This window comes from Chenopodium quinoa, unplaced genomic scaffold, assembly GCF_001683475.1.
Source record: "Chenopodium quinoa cultivar QQ74 unplaced genomic scaffold, ASM168347v1, whole genome shotgun sequence".
Taxonomy (NCBI): Eukaryota; Viridiplantae; Streptophyta; class Magnoliopsida; order Caryophyllales; family Amaranthaceae; genus Chenopodium; species Chenopodium quinoa.
In genome coordinates, this window is record NW_018743252.1 from 9,112,832 (window position 1) to 9,130,582 (window position 17,751).

General features: G+C 38.5%; 1 protein-coding gene across 1 annotated transcript; it reads right to left on the bottom strand.

Moving 5' to 3' along the window:
• Positions 1 to 6,306: 6,306 nt before the first annotated feature.
• On the bottom strand, positions 6,307 to 17,530 carry LOC110734930. Its single transcript, XM_021915054.1, has 3 exons — positions 17,233 to 17,530; positions 16,909 to 17,016; positions 6,307 to 6,992 (listed from the first exon to the last, which is right to left on the bottom strand). The coding sequence occupies exons 1-3, from the start codon at positions 17,528 to 17,530 to the stop codon at positions 6,307 to 6,309; spliced, it is 1,092 nt and encodes a 363-aa protein (XP_021770746.1).
• Positions 17,531 to 17,751: the final 221 nt, after the last annotated feature.

The following is a 17,751-nucleotide window of genomic DNA, read 5'->3' on the forward strand; positions in this document are numbered from 1 at the left end:
CATGAGTTGTGAGTAGTTTTCTTGCTAGGGGTTGGGTGAAGCTCGACCTTTTTGGGTTAACTATGCAAATGTGGGAGAAGCATTGATGTTTGTATTGCAATTAAATTGATTATATGAGATTGCTTGTTAGTTCCTCATGATAGGTTTAGCTACCCTTGACTAAGGAGCTTGATAGTATGATATGCCTAATTTGACATGGAAGTGTAAATTGAGTACGTCATTACTTATTGTAATTTGATTATGTATCATCTATTGCTAAACTAATGAGGAATCTAAGTTTAGTAGTGTGAGTTGTTTTCTAATTGCATGAGGTTGATTTTACATATAGTCCTTGCTATATCTTGTCTATTTTACTCCCCGTTTGCCTATTTGCCTTGGTTGAGCGGATCTCATTCCCTAGTATCTTTAATTCATTGATTTAGCACCATAGTTTGTTTGTCTTCTTGACGAACCCCTATTCACCAATTGACTTCGAGCTAGCTTAAGTGTAAAGATCTTTGGCAATCATATCCTGTTCCTTGTGGACCGAACTCTTACTTGTCATTATGCTTGGTTTGTAAGGTGTTTGTTAATAAATGTGTTTGATTGAGTGTGGAATGTACGACCGTTCGCACGCCCATCAGCCTGCGGTCTGGAATTTGATTAGTATTGTTAATGAGGCTACAGTTAATTGGGAAACAAAGGTGAATGATGCTGATTTTGTTAGATGTTACGAGCTGAGGAAAAAGGACCTTGACATGGTCACGATTTATAGGAGGGCCTCCTACAACCCTCCCCCCTTCTTGGGATATGAGACCCCTGACAAGTCATGGAAATCGAGGTTCTTTTTTGTGTTGAAGGATTCTTTGGGGGAATCTGGAAGGTGGATTAGGAGTGGCTGGCACAAAGGTAAAGACTTAATCTTGGGTGTGATAGGTTTTAGAATAAGGTATATTAACTAAGTGCTTTGAACTTGTGTATTTTTTGCAGATCTGCGCATGGATGCTATTAGACCAGAGGATGGTTCAGAGTTAGTTGTGAGGGCACTGTATCAGATTCCTGGGAAGGTTACTGGTGATCACCCTACTCCCTCTGCTACTAATGCCAGTGCTACTATGTCCTCAGGTACAACTTTTGTGGCTATTGGTTTACTTGCTGTACGGTTCTATGTACTATGCTTAAGAATTGGTGTTTTCTTGGTCACACCAGGGACGATTATTATCATGTCTCGAGAAAAGGCATTACAGCGTGCCAAAAGGAAGAGGGGTGACAGCTCAGTAGGCTGTTCAATCGACACTAGTGTTCATCGGGCTGAGAACAACTGTAGGCGTCGTTCGAAGTGAGCCTACGTTAAAGCATGTTGTGAATATGCTTGGCACTCATAGGAAGTGGGAATTGACATTATGATTAGGGACAAGTAAAGTAGGGAGCCGCTGTAGACACCCATTTGTGTCTCCCCAAAACCAAACCCAGTGATGAGTACCTTTCACATCGAATCATAATCGAATGAAACGAAAGTGTGGAAAGGTCTAGTGTTGCGGAAAGTTTTATTTCTTTTCTTTTCTTTTCTCTTCTCTCTGTTTTTGAAAACTTTATTTTAAGAAAACAGCCAATCCAGTTTGGTTGGTCCATGATATGGGTCCAATAGTGGTGTAGTTGGATGGGACTTGCAAAGACCTTTCCAATGATATATTATAAGCCCAATTCCGATGAATATTGAGGAATTTATGGCCAATTTACTAAACTGGGCCTGGTTTGAGCTTTAAGTACAACCCAATGATCTAGGGGAGGGCCTTATATGATTTATCATTCCTAATGCAATTAGGAATGGTTTTGGTCTTCTAGAACATTCTAGAAGGTTTTATAATTCTTAATTCAATTAGGATTCTTCAGAGTTTTAATTAGATCAAATAGCATTTTCGACTGAAATTATATTATTTTATCTTCCAGTACAATAAAATTATCAGATTTTCGAAAACGCGTTAAAATCCGGTTTGGCGTCCAACCCCAGGCCTTGGCGCCTGGAACCAGGATTGGCGCCAGACGCCAGCCATTGGCGCCTGGCGCTAGCCACTGGTCCTGGCGCCAATGAGCCAGGGCTGGCGCCAAGGTGGTTTTTCAATCTTCAGACTCTGTTTTGATAAATTTTCTTTTTTGGATGTTTTTCTCTATAAATATCGTATCAAAAACTCCGTTTTGATTCACGGATTATCAATATTCATTCACCATTCAATCATTCTACATCTATCATTCACCAATTCTTTTATTTTGAAGTTTTGATAAACTCCATTTTCATTCATCATCTACAATCATTAATCGTCAACAATTAGTTTATGAATCATTGATCTTTTATCATTCTTTCTAAACTTTACTCTTTAATACAAAATTCCGCATTCACAAGATCTTGAAACACCTAGCCATATTCGAAGTTGCCTTCGTCCTAGACGTGAAAGGTTTTAATTTCTGAGGGTTTGGTCCCAAATCTCTATTTCAATTATTTAATTTAATTGTTTTGATTATTATTTTCCTTTAAGTTACTAACGTGTGTATTTTGTAATTAGAAAGAGATACGAGGCATCCAAGTAAGTATTTTATTGGTTTAATTGATTTTATGATGTAGATATCATGCTTAGATTGTTGTTATGATTTCTAGTATCATGTCTAGGGTATCTTTAATATCAAGTATGATTTCAAGTATGATGCTTCCTATGTTCTTTCTAATGTTTATGATTATTTATTATTATGATTATTTATTATGTTGCTTGATATGCATATTATTTTATATTGTTATTGCTTGATCACCTTTTATTACAGGTTAAAGGGAATTGGTATTTGCAATCACGCTTAATAAGATAATTAATAATCTTGTTAGGTTAATTGTGATTATAATTTCAAGTGATCGCCAATAATAGTTTATTTGTGCATTAAATTCAACCAACATAGATTAAACAGGTTTAGGGTTAATCCTATTGATTGTATGTTAGTCAGAAAGCGCACATGAATACGAGCAGAATAAAGTAGAGGCCTATTATTAGGGCAGGTTCAATCTCTTTTAGGTTGGATTTGTACCATCATCCCCGAACCCTTATTTGGTTCATGACCTTATGGAGTTGACGATCTCTTGGATCGTTAAGGGGTGTAACCTTCACCTCGTGAACGGTTTACAAGTTCCTTAAAAACTTGTTGGCGACTCTTTTGCTCTATCTTCTTCCCTTTTGGACGCCACCGTACATTAGTGTATGATCACAGTGGGGTTCAAGCTAGTGGGATTTTAAAGGCTTGAAATTATTCCCTACAGCCGCCAACAAGTTTTTTTAGGAACTTGTAAACCGTTCACGGATCATAAAAAGGCAACCACGATAAGGGACAACGATAGGCAACAACGATTGACCCGTGAAGGTTACACCCCATTCATAATCCATGAGATTACTAACTCCATATGGTTCGGAACCACTAAAGGAGGATCGGGGATGATGGTACGAAGTGAGTCATGGAGTCACATTCGCCCGTATTGGCCTCTACTCGATTCTTATATTGAAAAGCATTCCTGTGATCTCAAAGGCATGCAAACAAAATATTCAATTTGCTCCAAACTTTTATTAAGATAAATTGGTTTAAAATTAATGCACACATAATTCTAAAATATGGTGATCACTTGATTAAACAACAAGATTAAAAAGGATCCTAAACCGGTTGTCCAAATTATCTTATTAGGCGTGATTTTCAATTACATATTCCCTTTAAACATGCAATATGGTGATCAAAATAAATAATAGAATCAATATTAACATAAAAACCAATTTAATCATAATTCCAACAACATAAAAATCGTTAGAAAAATAACAATAGTAAAAAGAGCATGATCCTTACTTTGAATCTGTTTGTTTGCAACTAAAAAATAATAAACGAGTTAGTAACTTCAAGGAAATAATAAAATAACAATTAAATTAAATTAAATAAAATAAGGTTGATTTTGGGGCCAAACCCTCAAATGATTCTACCTTTCACGCCTTGGTTTAAGGACAGAACCTCGAGTAAAATATGGACTCCTTTGAGTGCTTGAAGAAGGAATTTTGAAGTGAAAAAGGTAGGCTAGTGTTTAGGTTAAGAGCGTAGAAGAGAGAAACATAAGAATAATAGAATTCTCGTTGCCCCGTACATCAGAAATGAGGGGGTATTTATAGGGAAAATGTGCTGAGGGAGCACACGGAACCCTAAAATGATAAAAACCCTAAAAAAGTATCCCGTGACACGGTCAGACTGTACCGTCAGACGGTACAAGTTCCCGTGACACGGTCAGTTTTGGAGTGACGCTGGAAATTTTCAGAAAACGGAACGGAAAACGCGTTAAGGGTTTACGCGGAAAGGACACGGAACTCTCCGTGTCACGGCAGACCTCCCGTGTCACGGGAAGTCCCACCGTCAGACGGGAACAGTTCCCGTGACACGGTCAAGTTGTACCGTGACACGGTCAATTCCAGTCCATTTTTCCGTCTAAATTCATTTTTAACCCTAATTTCTTTCGGCTTTTTAAGTGCCGATTGATAATTTCGGGCTTTTTCCTGACTTTTATTATTCGGGCTAAAATAAGAAAATAATAAAATAAAAATAAATAAAATATTTGGGCCAAAAATAAATAATAAAATAATAAAATAAAAAGGTTTGGGCTTAAAATTAATTAACAAATTAAAACTATGCTTTTACCAAACACCAAGACTGATCCATGGATCTTTCAAAAATAGGGATTTAATAAAATACGACTTTTTAAGCACTCTCGGGATTAGATACTAAACCCGACTAATAGTGGCGGTGAAAGGTTATTTATCATCGGGTTTGGTTTTGGGGAGACATTTTTAGGTGTCTACAACAACCCTTCTAGGACTCTATCTAACAGAGAAGATGTTAGAATCCCTCGTACTAGGTATAATACTCCTTTCGAGGCTGTGTTTATTCCAGATACCTATGATGTTAGTTTCCCTCCTAATTTTCTGGTTGAGGAAGGTTCAAATAATGGGATCTGGCTAGAGGCCCAAAAGCTCTTGTTTCCAGCAGCTACTAAGCGTTTAGCGAGTTTGGATGGCTCTTTGGCTTTAGCTGATGGGGCTCAACTGGTCCTACAGGTGTGTCTCCTAAACTGGTTCTGCTTAATTTGCTTCCTGATAGATTTGTGCTGATTTGATATACTATTGGTGTAACAGGGTTTCCAAAATATTTTGCAGTCTAAGTCCTAGTTCGACGGCTTGGAAAGGAAACTGCTAGAGTCTGACAAGGTTAAGAAGGGGTTGCAACTTTAGGTAGATGCAGCTAGGAAGAAGGTGGAAGATTTTAACCTGCAGCTAGAGGGTAAGCAGAAGCAGTTCAAAGTGGAGATGAAGAAGAAGAGTGATGCCTTGAAAGCCAAGGATGAAGAGCTGAAGAAGAAGGACAAGGAGGCGGAAGACCTGTATAAGAAGTTGGTTGACCTTGAGGATGAGAACAAAAACATTGAGGCTGAAGTTACTCTGAAAATTAAGGCTTATATGGCTAACAGTTTCTTGCTGAAAAAGTTTGAGGGAGACGCAGGTGTGAAGAAACTTCGACATCTAGTTGATGATTATTTGACTGTTGGCTATATCAGGGATCTAGCATCCGGTGAAGCTGACCCTATGGAACCTGAGGCTACAAAGTCTACTGTTGAGTCTTCCCCAGGTCATCAGCTTGAGTCTCCACCTAAGAAGGTTGATGAGGATGAGCAGATACCAGATGCTTGATTTATAGTGTTTTCTGTTTCCCATGTTTTCTGTCTTTTGCTTTCAAAATAATCTTTTGTTCTTTTGGACTTTGTTTTACTTTTCTCGTGGGAGCGAAGGTTTATACTTTGAACTTTGTGCTCTTGAATATTGAACGTTAGGTGTCTTTAAGTGTTCGTACAATACCTTAGCTTTGCTTTGATTTCTTTGGCTTGTGAACGTGCTTTGTCTTTGCTTCTATGAATCTGTTTATGTGAATCTGCAATGTCTGGCGCTTTGGCCCGTAGCTACGTTGTTCGTTGATCAGTCTGAACCTGTATCTGCACCACAAGGGTTATAGCCAACGACTCTCCGATGCTTAAGTCAGTACGAGTTGTAGAAAATAAATGGATAAAAATAAAGACTGTGAAATTACTCTGGTTTCTTGTGTCGTCCAGTTGTATTTCAGATTACCATTGGTTGTTTTCTCGTGTTTTGTTGTCCTGCAAAATAACAGGTTAGAGTTAACAGTTGGTGTTGCCACCAACGACCCTCTGATGCTTAAGTTAGTACCGATCTTTTTTTTTTTTAAAAAAAAAAAACTGCACGAGTGAAAATTCTAGAAGTGATAGAGTTTCAAATGTGTTGCATTCCAGCTTCTGGGTACCAGCTTACCGTTCGTTGTAGCTAACCTGTAGGCCCCTTTGCCAATGACTTCTACGATCTGGTATGGGCCTTCCCAGGTTGCACCTAACTTACCTGCGTTAAGCTCTTGGGTATTTTGAAAAAGTTTCCTTAGAACCCAATCTCCCACTTTGAACATCCTAGCTTTGACGTTTTTGTTGAAACTTCTAGCTACCATTTGTTGATAGGTGGCCATCCTTATGTATTCTAGGTCTCTTCGCTCTTCCACGGTATCTAGGTCATGCGATAGCTCCTCGCTATTACGCTCTGGCGTCATCAAGCCATATCTAGCTGTTGGAGTGGCGACTTCTGTAGGTATTACAGCTTCGCATCCGTAGACCAATGAGAAAGGCGTTTGACCTGTGGCGGTTCTTGGTGTGGTTCTGTTGGCCCAACGGATTCTTGGCAGCTCTTCTGCCCATTTGCCTTTCTTGTCTTTCAGCTTCTTTTTTAGAGATCCAATGATGACCTTATTGCTGAATTCAGCTTGCCCGTTTGCTCGAGGGTACCTGGGTGTCGAAGTGACTAACGTGATATTCCATTTATCCCAGAAGTTTCTGGTTGGGGAACTTATGAATTGGGATCCGTTGTCACACACTATTTTCAGATGGTACTCCGAACCTGCAGATTATGTTAGTCCAGATAAAGTTGATAACTTCTTTGTCTCTGACCTGTTGGAACGCATCTGCTTCAATCCACTTAGAAAAATAATCTGTTAGAGCCAACCTTTTGACCTGGGGCAGCAGGTAATTTACCTACTATGTCCACCCCCCATCTCATGAAAGGCCAAGGTGTTAAAGTGGCATGCAGAGGCATGAAGGGTTTATGAGTAATACCTGAATGTCGTTGGTAGCTATCACATTTGCGTACATACCTGTGAGCGTCTTCTCGCAGAGTTGGCCAGTAGTACCCATAATTGAGTATCCTGTTGGCTAAGGTTCTTCCAATTGAGTGGGCTCCACATTCTCCGTCGTGGAAATCTTTGAGGATCTGCTCGTAGCCATCTTCCTTTATACAGCGTTGCAAGATATCCCTGGTGGATTTTTTTAATAGGACTCCTTAGATGATCGCGTATCTGCTGGCTTTAAACCTGAGTGCCCTTGCTTCCGCTTTATTTTCTGGTAGTATGTCATGTTCCAAGTAATCAAATATGGGTTGCATCCAGCTGGTTGGGTTGGTCACAGGTGCAATGAAGTTAGGCTATTTGGGCTCGGTTTTAATAGGTTGACTTGGAGTAGGGGTGAAATTTTCTAGGTTGTCTGGATCTGGTTTTATGGGTTCTGGAATGCTAGGCTTAGGTGGTTGGTTGGTTGTGCTGACAGCGGGGGTTAGTGACAGGGTAAAGTCGTATCCCCTAATCAAAAGTAATTCCTTAATCCTCTAACTGATGTAATCTAAATTAAAGTAATCTAAATTATAATGTAACCGATATATAAATTTGGATATGAAACTAAACCACGAAGATTAATAATAAGGAGAAAATAATATATAAAAGGATCTAGGGCATAGGTTCTCCATTAAATAATATTCCAGGGTAGAATATAATAATTATTCATCAATGCATAAATTAATCAGATCATAAAGGGCTTTCGCTACGTATTACAACTACACAATTAATCTACCGGTATTAAATCTCATCTTTCGAATCTCGACTTAACCATTTATAAATTAAAATGCCTATTGAAACTAGACCTAAACATTAATTCTCATCTGTCGAATCTCGAATCAATATTGTTAAACTCATGCATTAAAGATCTACGCAAATCTAGTCACAAAGCATTAAATCAATCAATAGGAAATTAATCTAGCATTGACAATTAACAACCATAAATTACCCCTTCATATTATTTATGGATCCCCATAAACCCTAGAAATAAAACTACTCACACATAATAAAAACTAAACTAATCAAAGCAATAAAACAAGACATGATCAAAGGAATAAAATAAACAACTAAGATTATGAGAAGAGAAATCGTTACCAAAATAAATCTAGAATTAAGAAACAAGTTAAGAACAAAGTGTATGAGAGAGAGAAAACTAATCTAAAAGCTAAGTAGAGAGAGAAAATCTAAGGAAACAATTAAGAGAGAGTAAAGAAGAGAGTAAAGAAAGTTGCTAAACTCGTTTTACGGAAAAGTATTTATACTCCGTACGAATCCTAAACTAAAACAAACTTAAACGTCAAAATTAACTCCTAATAATAATACGCGCCCGATCGGGCGAGACACCGATCGATCGGGCGCGCCTATTGGCTCATCAGGTACACTTCTCGCACCCGGCCGGGCGCGTCTTCGGGCGCCGACCTTTGCTTCTCTCTCCCGGCCGAGCGCGCCTTCGGGCGCCAGCCTTTTTGGCCGGGCGACTTTATTGGGCCACTATTTGGACTACGATTGGGTTCCAATTCTTCGGGCCAATCTGGGTTTCCTCTTCGAGTCTTGAATACTCGGTCGAAATGCCCCGGTATCACGTATACCGAGCCCTTAATCACCGGTTTGATGGGTCTAACCGGTCCTGGGCTATAGAAATTGGTCGTGCTTCTCCAATGCTCGTAATTGCACCATAATAAATCGGGAAAATGCTCCAAAAGTGCAAATCCCTGCAAATGTCAACCAAATCTACGAAAACACCAATTAATAATAAAAGTGGCTCTAAAGAGCCAAAAACACTACTAATTATGACCAAGGGACGTGGGTAAAATACTATATAAAATAGACACATCAAACTCCCCTAAGCCAAACCTTTGCTTGTCCCTAAGCAAAGATCTCATCAATGAATAAATAAATATGCTTCACCCTAAAAAGTAAAAATCAAGCACAAACGATTCAGGGTAAATCAAATAAACATGCTTCAAAATCAACCAATCAAATCCATCCAATTACCTTTCTTCCCTAACAATTGTCAAATAGAGCAAACCACAAGAGCATATAGAATTCAAGACTAGTGCTCACACACTCAACTCTCATTTATGTGGCGATTAAAAGATGTACTCGATCGCTCTCCAACCAACCCCTTTATGTGAACAATGCCCTCCCAACTCACACTCTCGTGTGTATAAAAAGATGTACGCTCAACCTACCAGTCGACTCGAAATATGTCAAATCATAACTTGCATTGATAAACAACACTTTCACATTCATACAACTCTATGCACAAAGGTCGGAAGGTCTTTAAAGCTTGTAATGTACGTAAGGCTAGGGTAAAGGGTAGGAATCATTTGGGAAAAAGTGAGAGAAAAGCTATGCTTAAGGGAGAAAATCCTAGTAAAACCCATGATCAAAATAAATAATGATCAACATCTCCTACATAACCAACTCTAACAAAAATCCACCAAATATACTCCAAGCAATAAACAATCCCAACACTTACTATTTCACTCATAAAAATATAATAATGAAGAAGTGGAGTGAATAAACAACTTTATTTCCAAACTTGAATTTTTCATTGAAGCTCAATTTTTCCCTTTTGATCAACCTCCAACTAGAACATTTGAACATTGAACACTTTTTTCTATTTTTTTCTTTTTTTAATTTTATTTTATTGAAGTTCCTTATTTTTTTTCCACTTGAACTTCTCTTTTTTTTTTTTAATAACATCATACTTTATTTTTTTTTCAAGAAAATAATACTTTCAAACTCATCAAAAAAATAAATATGATCAAAAACAAAATAACTTCTCAAATCCCACCCAAATTGTACAAATAATAAGCACACTACAAACTCCCTCACCTCTCTCACTAATAGCTCCCCCAAGCCAAGCTTGGGACTAGTAACCAATGGGGAAAAATAGGCTTGTAATGTGGCTAATAAACAACAAAAAGTCAAGGCAACAACATGGGTAGCAAGAAGGGAACAAATATATCTACAATTATCTGGAGGCTACCTAAAAGAATGAACGCCTTCGTCCTCCTCAATGTGCATAATAATGAATCATATAAACATTACTTATAATTGCAAACCAATACTCAAATTCATTGACATACCAGGAACTAACACACATTCCTAACCAAATCAACTAGTCAAGCACTATATTCACAAGTAGTTGGGCAAAATTGACGCATTTTAAGGTTTCAAGGCAATCAAACATCAAATCATGATCAACTAATCCACAATGCTTATCATCAATAACCAAGAATCAAAACAAATTTTCTCAAGTATGGGGCACAGGGAAGCATGATTTACAATTCATTGGAACGTATTTTTGGATTTTTTTTTTATATTTTTCAATTTTTTTGTATTTTTTTCATATATAAGAAAGCAATAAAACTAACCTAAGAAAACACACCAAAAATAAAAGAAAAGAGAAAAGAAAGATACCAAATCCAAAATCTCCCCCAAGCCAGAATCAGACAATGTCCTCATTGGCTCGGAAACTAGCCCAGCATAACTAGTCCTGATCATCCTCATCCATGGAGCCAAACCCTGCACCTCCACTGCCACCTGCACCACCTGGAGCTACCACCAAAATAATCAGCATGAAAACTCCCCCCGCCGGTCCCCCGAAAGAAATGTCCTGGCCGTACCCATGGAAGGCAGAATAGTTAGTGTAAATACCATGGGCAGTGGGATCCCTATCATATCCCTCGGGTGGAGGCTGAAACCAGTCAGTATAAATAGCATCGTCGGGAATGTTGCCCCGACGAGCATAATCATTGTACATAGGGAAGAGAGCTCTACCCTGGTTCCACTCCAGGTACCCTAACCTCTAGTCTATGGAGCTTACCATCCTCCTAAGGTCAGTGTGGAAATGCTCGATACGTCCTATGGCCTGACCTATACTCTGAAGGTCCCAAACTGGGTCAGAGTCAACATGGGGGACGGAGTGAGACATGCGAGGTGGAGAAAATGCCACCTCGGGCTGAGGCTGAGGCTGGGGTGGTGGAACAGGTGGTGCTTGCCCCCTAGTTGGAAACTAAAAGGTCATACGTGTAGGATGGTTGCCCTGGGGGAAAGGCGGTCAAGTCAGGACTAGGTAGGGGAAAGATGGGCAAAGGCTGCTCGGTCCCAGTCCTAATACACCAGAAGGGTGTCTGCTCACTATCCGGTCGTACCCACCCCAACTCCTCAAAAGACCTAGCAGTCATATAGGTATCTGGTCCACAATTGATTAGTTGGTGGGGTCCACCCACAACAAAACCGGCCTTTTTCACTACTATTCTAGTGATAAGGCCTTCTATACGAATGGGAGTGCGAGATTGGGTACTGGCAGTGGCATGTCTGCTCAGATGGTGAATAATATACCTACCTATGTTCAGTTTCCCAAACCCATACACATAGAAATGAGAAAAACCGAAGAAAGAAGAAGAAGAAGAAGGGGGGTCAGGTGCATCGCGCCCGGTCGGGCGATCTGATTAGTAAATTCTGCTGTGCTCTCGCTCCCGGTCGGGCGGAACTTGCCCGATCGGGCGATCTAAACTACCCAATTTTGCATACTCTCGCGCCCGGTCGGGCGCCATTCTCCCGATCGGGCGATCTAATGATGCAATTTTGGTCTCTTCTCGTGCCCGGTCGGGCGGAAAGACCTGATTTTTTAACCAAGCTCTCGCGCCCGGTCGGGCGAGCTTCACCCGGTCGGGCCCAAGGTTAATTGTCGAATTTTGTTGCTTTATTCTTTTCTCAATTTTGGCGAACTCTTTTCCTTCAAAACTGTACAAAAACTCATAGAACTCATTAAATTTCCTCATCTCCCCTCTCATAAGAAAAAGAAAGAAAAACTAATCTAAAAAGCATTAAAAATACGAGTTGCCTCCCGCAAAGCGCTGGTTTATCTAGGTCCCGCATGACCTTCTTACCAATTATAAGAACTAGGACCCTTGGCCTAACGCTTGATCGGGCGGTTTCTCACCCAGTCGAGCGGTGTTTTGGCTACGACGCGGCTTCCTGACATGCCCTGTGGGACGCCAATTCATCTTATCTGGTGGATCCTCCTTGACTTGCATTGGGGGTTCTTCAATGGTGCGCACTAAAGATCCCTCTTTGATCGAGGGTTGCTTCAAATTGTCCTTGCATTTAACTTTTGCAACTCGATCTGGCGGAACACTTACCGTAGGCTCAATTTGCACAACTTGCTTGATTGGTTCCACCTTTTCGTCCTCAAAATCAAGACTGTCAGTGTAGAGGGCTCTTTCTATTGCATAAACTTCCTTCTGCCATTTTTCTATCTCATCTGAAAGGGGTGCAACACAAGATACCGCCTCTAAGGGATCTTTTTCAAGAGCTTGGGGCTTGTTAGAATAATTCTAAACCACATTAACACTAAAGCATTTCTCCTTTATCATGGGGCTTTTAGGGGTATTATTAAGATTAAAAACAATTTTATCGTCCCCTACTGATAATGTTAATATACCACTTCTCACATCTATAATTGCTCCTGCAGTGTTAAGGAATGGTCTACCCAAAATGATCGGGGTTTGCATATCCTCAGCCATATCAAGAACAACAAAATCAACAGGTATATAAAATTTACCTACTCTAACGAGAACATCCTCTAAAACACCTAAGGGGTATTTGAAAGAACGGTCGGCCATTTGTAGAGTAATATTATTAGCTTTTAATTTACCCATATTCAATTTGGAACACACAGATAATGGAACGACACTAACGCTAGCACCCAAATCACACAATGCATTATCAATCATTAGATTGCCAATATGACAAGGGATAGAAAAGCTACCCGGATCTTTTAATTTAGGTGGAGATTTATTTTGAAGTACGGCACTACACTCTACAGTGAACGCTACTGTCTCTACCTCACTAATAGACCTTTTTCTTGTCAATATTTCTTTCATAAATTTTGCATATGAAGGTGTAGGCGTCATTCGAAGTGCGCCTACGTTAAAAAGCATGTTGTGAATATGCTTAGAACTCATAGGAAGTGGGAATTGACATATACGATTAGGGACAAGGAAAGTAGGGAGCCGCCAACAAGTTTTTAAGGAACTTGTAAACCGTTCACGGATCATAAAAAGCAACCACGAATAAAGGGACAATGATAGGCAACAACAATTGACCTGTGAAGGTTACACCCCATTCATAATCCATGAGATTACTAACTCCATATGGTTCAGAACCACAAAAGGAGGATCGGGGATGATGGTACGAAGTGAGTCATGGAGTCACATTCGCCCGTATTGGCCTCTACTCGATTCTTATAGTGAAAAGTGATTCTTGCGATCTCAAAGGCATACAAACAAAAATTCAATTTGCTCAAACCTATTATTAAGCTAAATTGGTTTAATATTAATGCGACATATAATTCTAAAATATTTTGATCACTTGAATTAATAACAAGATTAAAAAGGAACCTAAACCGGTTGTCCAAATTATCTTATTAGGCAATTACATATTCCCTTTAAACATGCAATATGGTGATCATAATAATAATAGAATAAACATTAATATTGGAAGAAATTTAACAATAATAACGTTAGTCAAATCAAATTTAAAAAAACCTAATCATGATTCTAGCAACAAGAATAAAAATAAGAGTAATTAAGTGAATAATTACTCACTTTTCGCGTTTCCTTGACTTACTACATCATGAATAAACTGTTAGTAACTTCAATAAAAATAAATCAAATGAAAATTAAATTAAATAAATATTAGATTTGATTTGGTCCAAACCCTCAGTTATTTTTACCTTTCACGCCTTGGTTTAAGGTAGGAACCTCGGGTTAAGTATGGACTCCTTGGAGTGCTTAAGGGAAGTATTTTGAGAGAATAGGATGGATAGTGTTTAGGCTAAAGAGGGAGAAGAGAATGATTTGAATGATCAAGCTTGTTGATGATTGAAAAAGGGGAAATATGATCTCTATTTATAGAGAAAAAAGATGGTCGAAGAATCAAGAAAAGATAAGAATTCGAATTGGATAAAACTCTTGCGATAGACAAAAGTTTTTGCGGTTTTTATTTTTATCATATCTTTTGATCCAGAAATTTTAATAAGATAAATAAGATATATTTGGAAAGTCTTGAAGTTAACTTTCTAACCCAATTAGAATCAGATTAAAATATTTTGTAGAAGTAAAGATATGGCCGAAATAGTGAGACGGTATCAGTTTTGGATAGAGTTTGACATTTTATTCATATCTTTTCCGTTATAACTCGGAATTGATATTATAATATATCATTGAAAAGATAATTTCAAGGGCTATCCAACCATATAAAATTTGGATAAAAACTATGATGCACGAAAATAATTTCTGTCTATCTTTGAACGTCTTTCAATTCAGATATAAATAGGATTTTCAAAATAAGGAGTTTTATTCAATTTCAAAATATTTAATCTTATCTTTTCAAAAAGGATAATTAAGATCTTTTAGAAACTTATAGAAGCTTCCAATTAATCCTAATTGGTTTAGGAATGGAATTAAATAATTTGGACCCTCCACATGATCATTGGGTCGTAGGTAAGGTGGGCTTAGGTTCGGTTTGGGCTCGGTTTACTATTTTCGCCATAACTTATTCGTTATAGTTGTATTTGGGCTTATAATATATCGTTGGAAAGATATTTTCAAGCCCCATCCAAATATTCAATCATTGGACCCAGATTATAGACCAAAATAAACTGGATCAAACGTTATTATAAAAAGGACACGAAATGAATTATTTTGGGTTTAAAGGCACGAAAAGAGGAAAATAAGTTATGGTTTGGGGAAATGGGCTAGGAATTGGGTTGGTTTATGAAATGGAAAAATGGATTTAAGCACTCCAAAAATTAAATACTCAACCTGACCAATAATGGCGCTGAAAGGTTGTTCATCATCGAGTTTGGTTTTGGGGAGACATTTTTAGGTGTCTACAAAAGGAATTTTGCAACGGCACCAATTTTTGACAGGGTAAAGTCGTATCCCCTAATCAAAAGTAATTCCTAAATCCTCTAACTAATGTAGATAGGGAATTAGGGTCGAATCCACAAATAAACGATCTTTCTATTCCTAATCAATTAAAGTAATCTAAATTATAAAGTAATCGATATATAAATTTGGATATGAAACTAAACTACGAAGATTAAGAATAAGGAGAAAATAATATATAAAAGGATCTAAGGCATAGGTTCACAAATAAATAATATTCCACGGTAGAATATAATAATTATTCATCAATGCATAAATTAATCAGAACACAAAGGGCTTTCGCTACGTATTACAACCACACAATTAATCTACCAGTATTAAATCTCATCTTTTGAATCTCGACTTAACCATTTATAAATTAACATGCCTATTGAAACTAGACCTAAACATTAATTCTCATCTGTCGAATCTCGAATCAATATTGTTAAACTCATGCATAAAAGATCTGCGCAAATCTAGTCACAGAGCATTAAATCAATCAATAAGAAATTAATCTAGCATTGACAATTAACAACCATAAATTACCCCTTCATATTATTTATGGATCCCCATAAACCCTAGAAATAAAACTACTCACACATAATAAAAACTAAACTAATCAAAGCAATAAAACAAGACATGATCAAAGGAATAAAATAAACAACTAAGATTATGAGAAGAGAAATCGTTACCAAAATAAATCTGGAATTAAGAATCAAGTTAAGAAAAAAGTGTGTGTGAGAGAGAAAACTAATCTAATAGCTAAGTAGAGAGAGAAAATATAAGGAAACAATTAAGAGAGAGTAAAGAAAGTTGCTAAACTCGTTTTACGGAGAAGTATTTATACTCCGTACGAATCCTAAACTAAAACAAACTTAAACGTCAAAATTAATTCCTAATAATAATACGCGCCCGATCGGGCGAGGCACCGACCGATTGGGCGCGCCTTTTTGCTCATCAGGTACGCTTCTCGCGCTCGGCCGGGCGCGTCTTTGGGCGCCGACTTTTGCTTCTCTCGCCCGGCCGGGCGCGCCTCCGGGCGCCAGCCTTTTTGGCTGGGCGGCTCTCTTGGGCCACTATTTGAACTACGATTGGGTTCCAATTCTTCGGACCAATATGGGTTTCCTCTTCGGGTCTTGAATACTCGGTCGAAATGCCCCGGTATCACTTATACCGAGCCCTTAATCACCGGTTCGATGGCTCTAACCGGTCCTGGGCTATAGAAACTGGTCGTGCTTCTCCAATGCTCGTAATTGCTCCATAATAAATCGGGAAAATGCTCCAAAAGTGCAAATCCCTGCAAAAGTCAACTAAATCTACAAAAACACTAGAAAACACCAATTAGTAATAAAAGTGGCTCTAAAGAGCCAAAAACACTACTAATTATGACCAAGGAACGGGGGTAAAATACTATTTAAAATAGACACATCAGTTAGTAAGTGGATCAAAGGGATGGAGGAAAATTTAGATTTTCTTAAGGCTGATCCTAAGTTGGATAGAGCATCTGCTTGTGTGTTTTTGTCTCTAGGTATTTGCTTTATGGTGAAGGTCGAGAATTTGGTTGCTAGGGACTTGGCGAAGTCTAGGTATAGAACCATCTTGGAGTCTTTGGCTGTGAATTCGCCGTTCATCTGACTTGCTACCAGGAGAGAGTCACAGAATACTTGCAGGTTAGTAAAACCTAGGTCATTGGCGAGATTCATACCTCCAATCAAAGCTTCATATTCTGCTTCATTGTTAGTAGCTTTGAAATCACAACAAATAGCTTGTACCATCATGTCCCCCTGTGGCGACTTCAGCACTACACCAAGACCTGCACCCCGAAAGTTAGACGATCCATCAACATAAAGTATCCAGGCACCTGGGTTGAGGACTTGGTTGATATGTTCAGATTCCAAGGCTGCTTGTTGCTCAAGATTTGGGCTGAAGTCATCCACAAAGTCGGCTAATGCTTGTGATTTGATAACTGTTCTTGGTTCGTATGTGATACCAAATCCGCTAAGCTCGATTTCTTATTCACTCATTCAACCTGTTAACTCTGGTCTACGTAAAACAACTTTCACAGAGTAGTTAGTTTTCACCACTATTGGGTGAGTTTCAAAATAATGGCGGATTTTCCTGCTAGCTACGACCAGTGCTAATACCAGTTTTTCAAGAGAAGAGTACCTGGTTTCAACACTGAGGAGAGTTTTACTTATATAATAAACAGGTAACTGCTGACTTTCAGCTTCCCTTGCTAAGACAGCACTAACAGCTTGGGTGCTGACTGCGAGGTAAAGCTGTAAAGACTTTCCATCAGCAGTTTTAGACAGCAAAGGTGGCGTCATTAAATAGTGTTTGAGGTCCTGAAGGGCCTTTTTGTGATCATCAGACCAATTAAAACCTTTGTTTTTCTTTAGAACGTTGTAAAACAAGTGACATTTATCTGATGACCTCGAAATAAACCTATTTAATGCGGCTACTCTACCTGTTAATTTTTGCACTTCTTTTAGGTTTCTAGGTGATTGAATATCAATTACAGCGCGTACCTGATTTGGCTAGCTTCGAT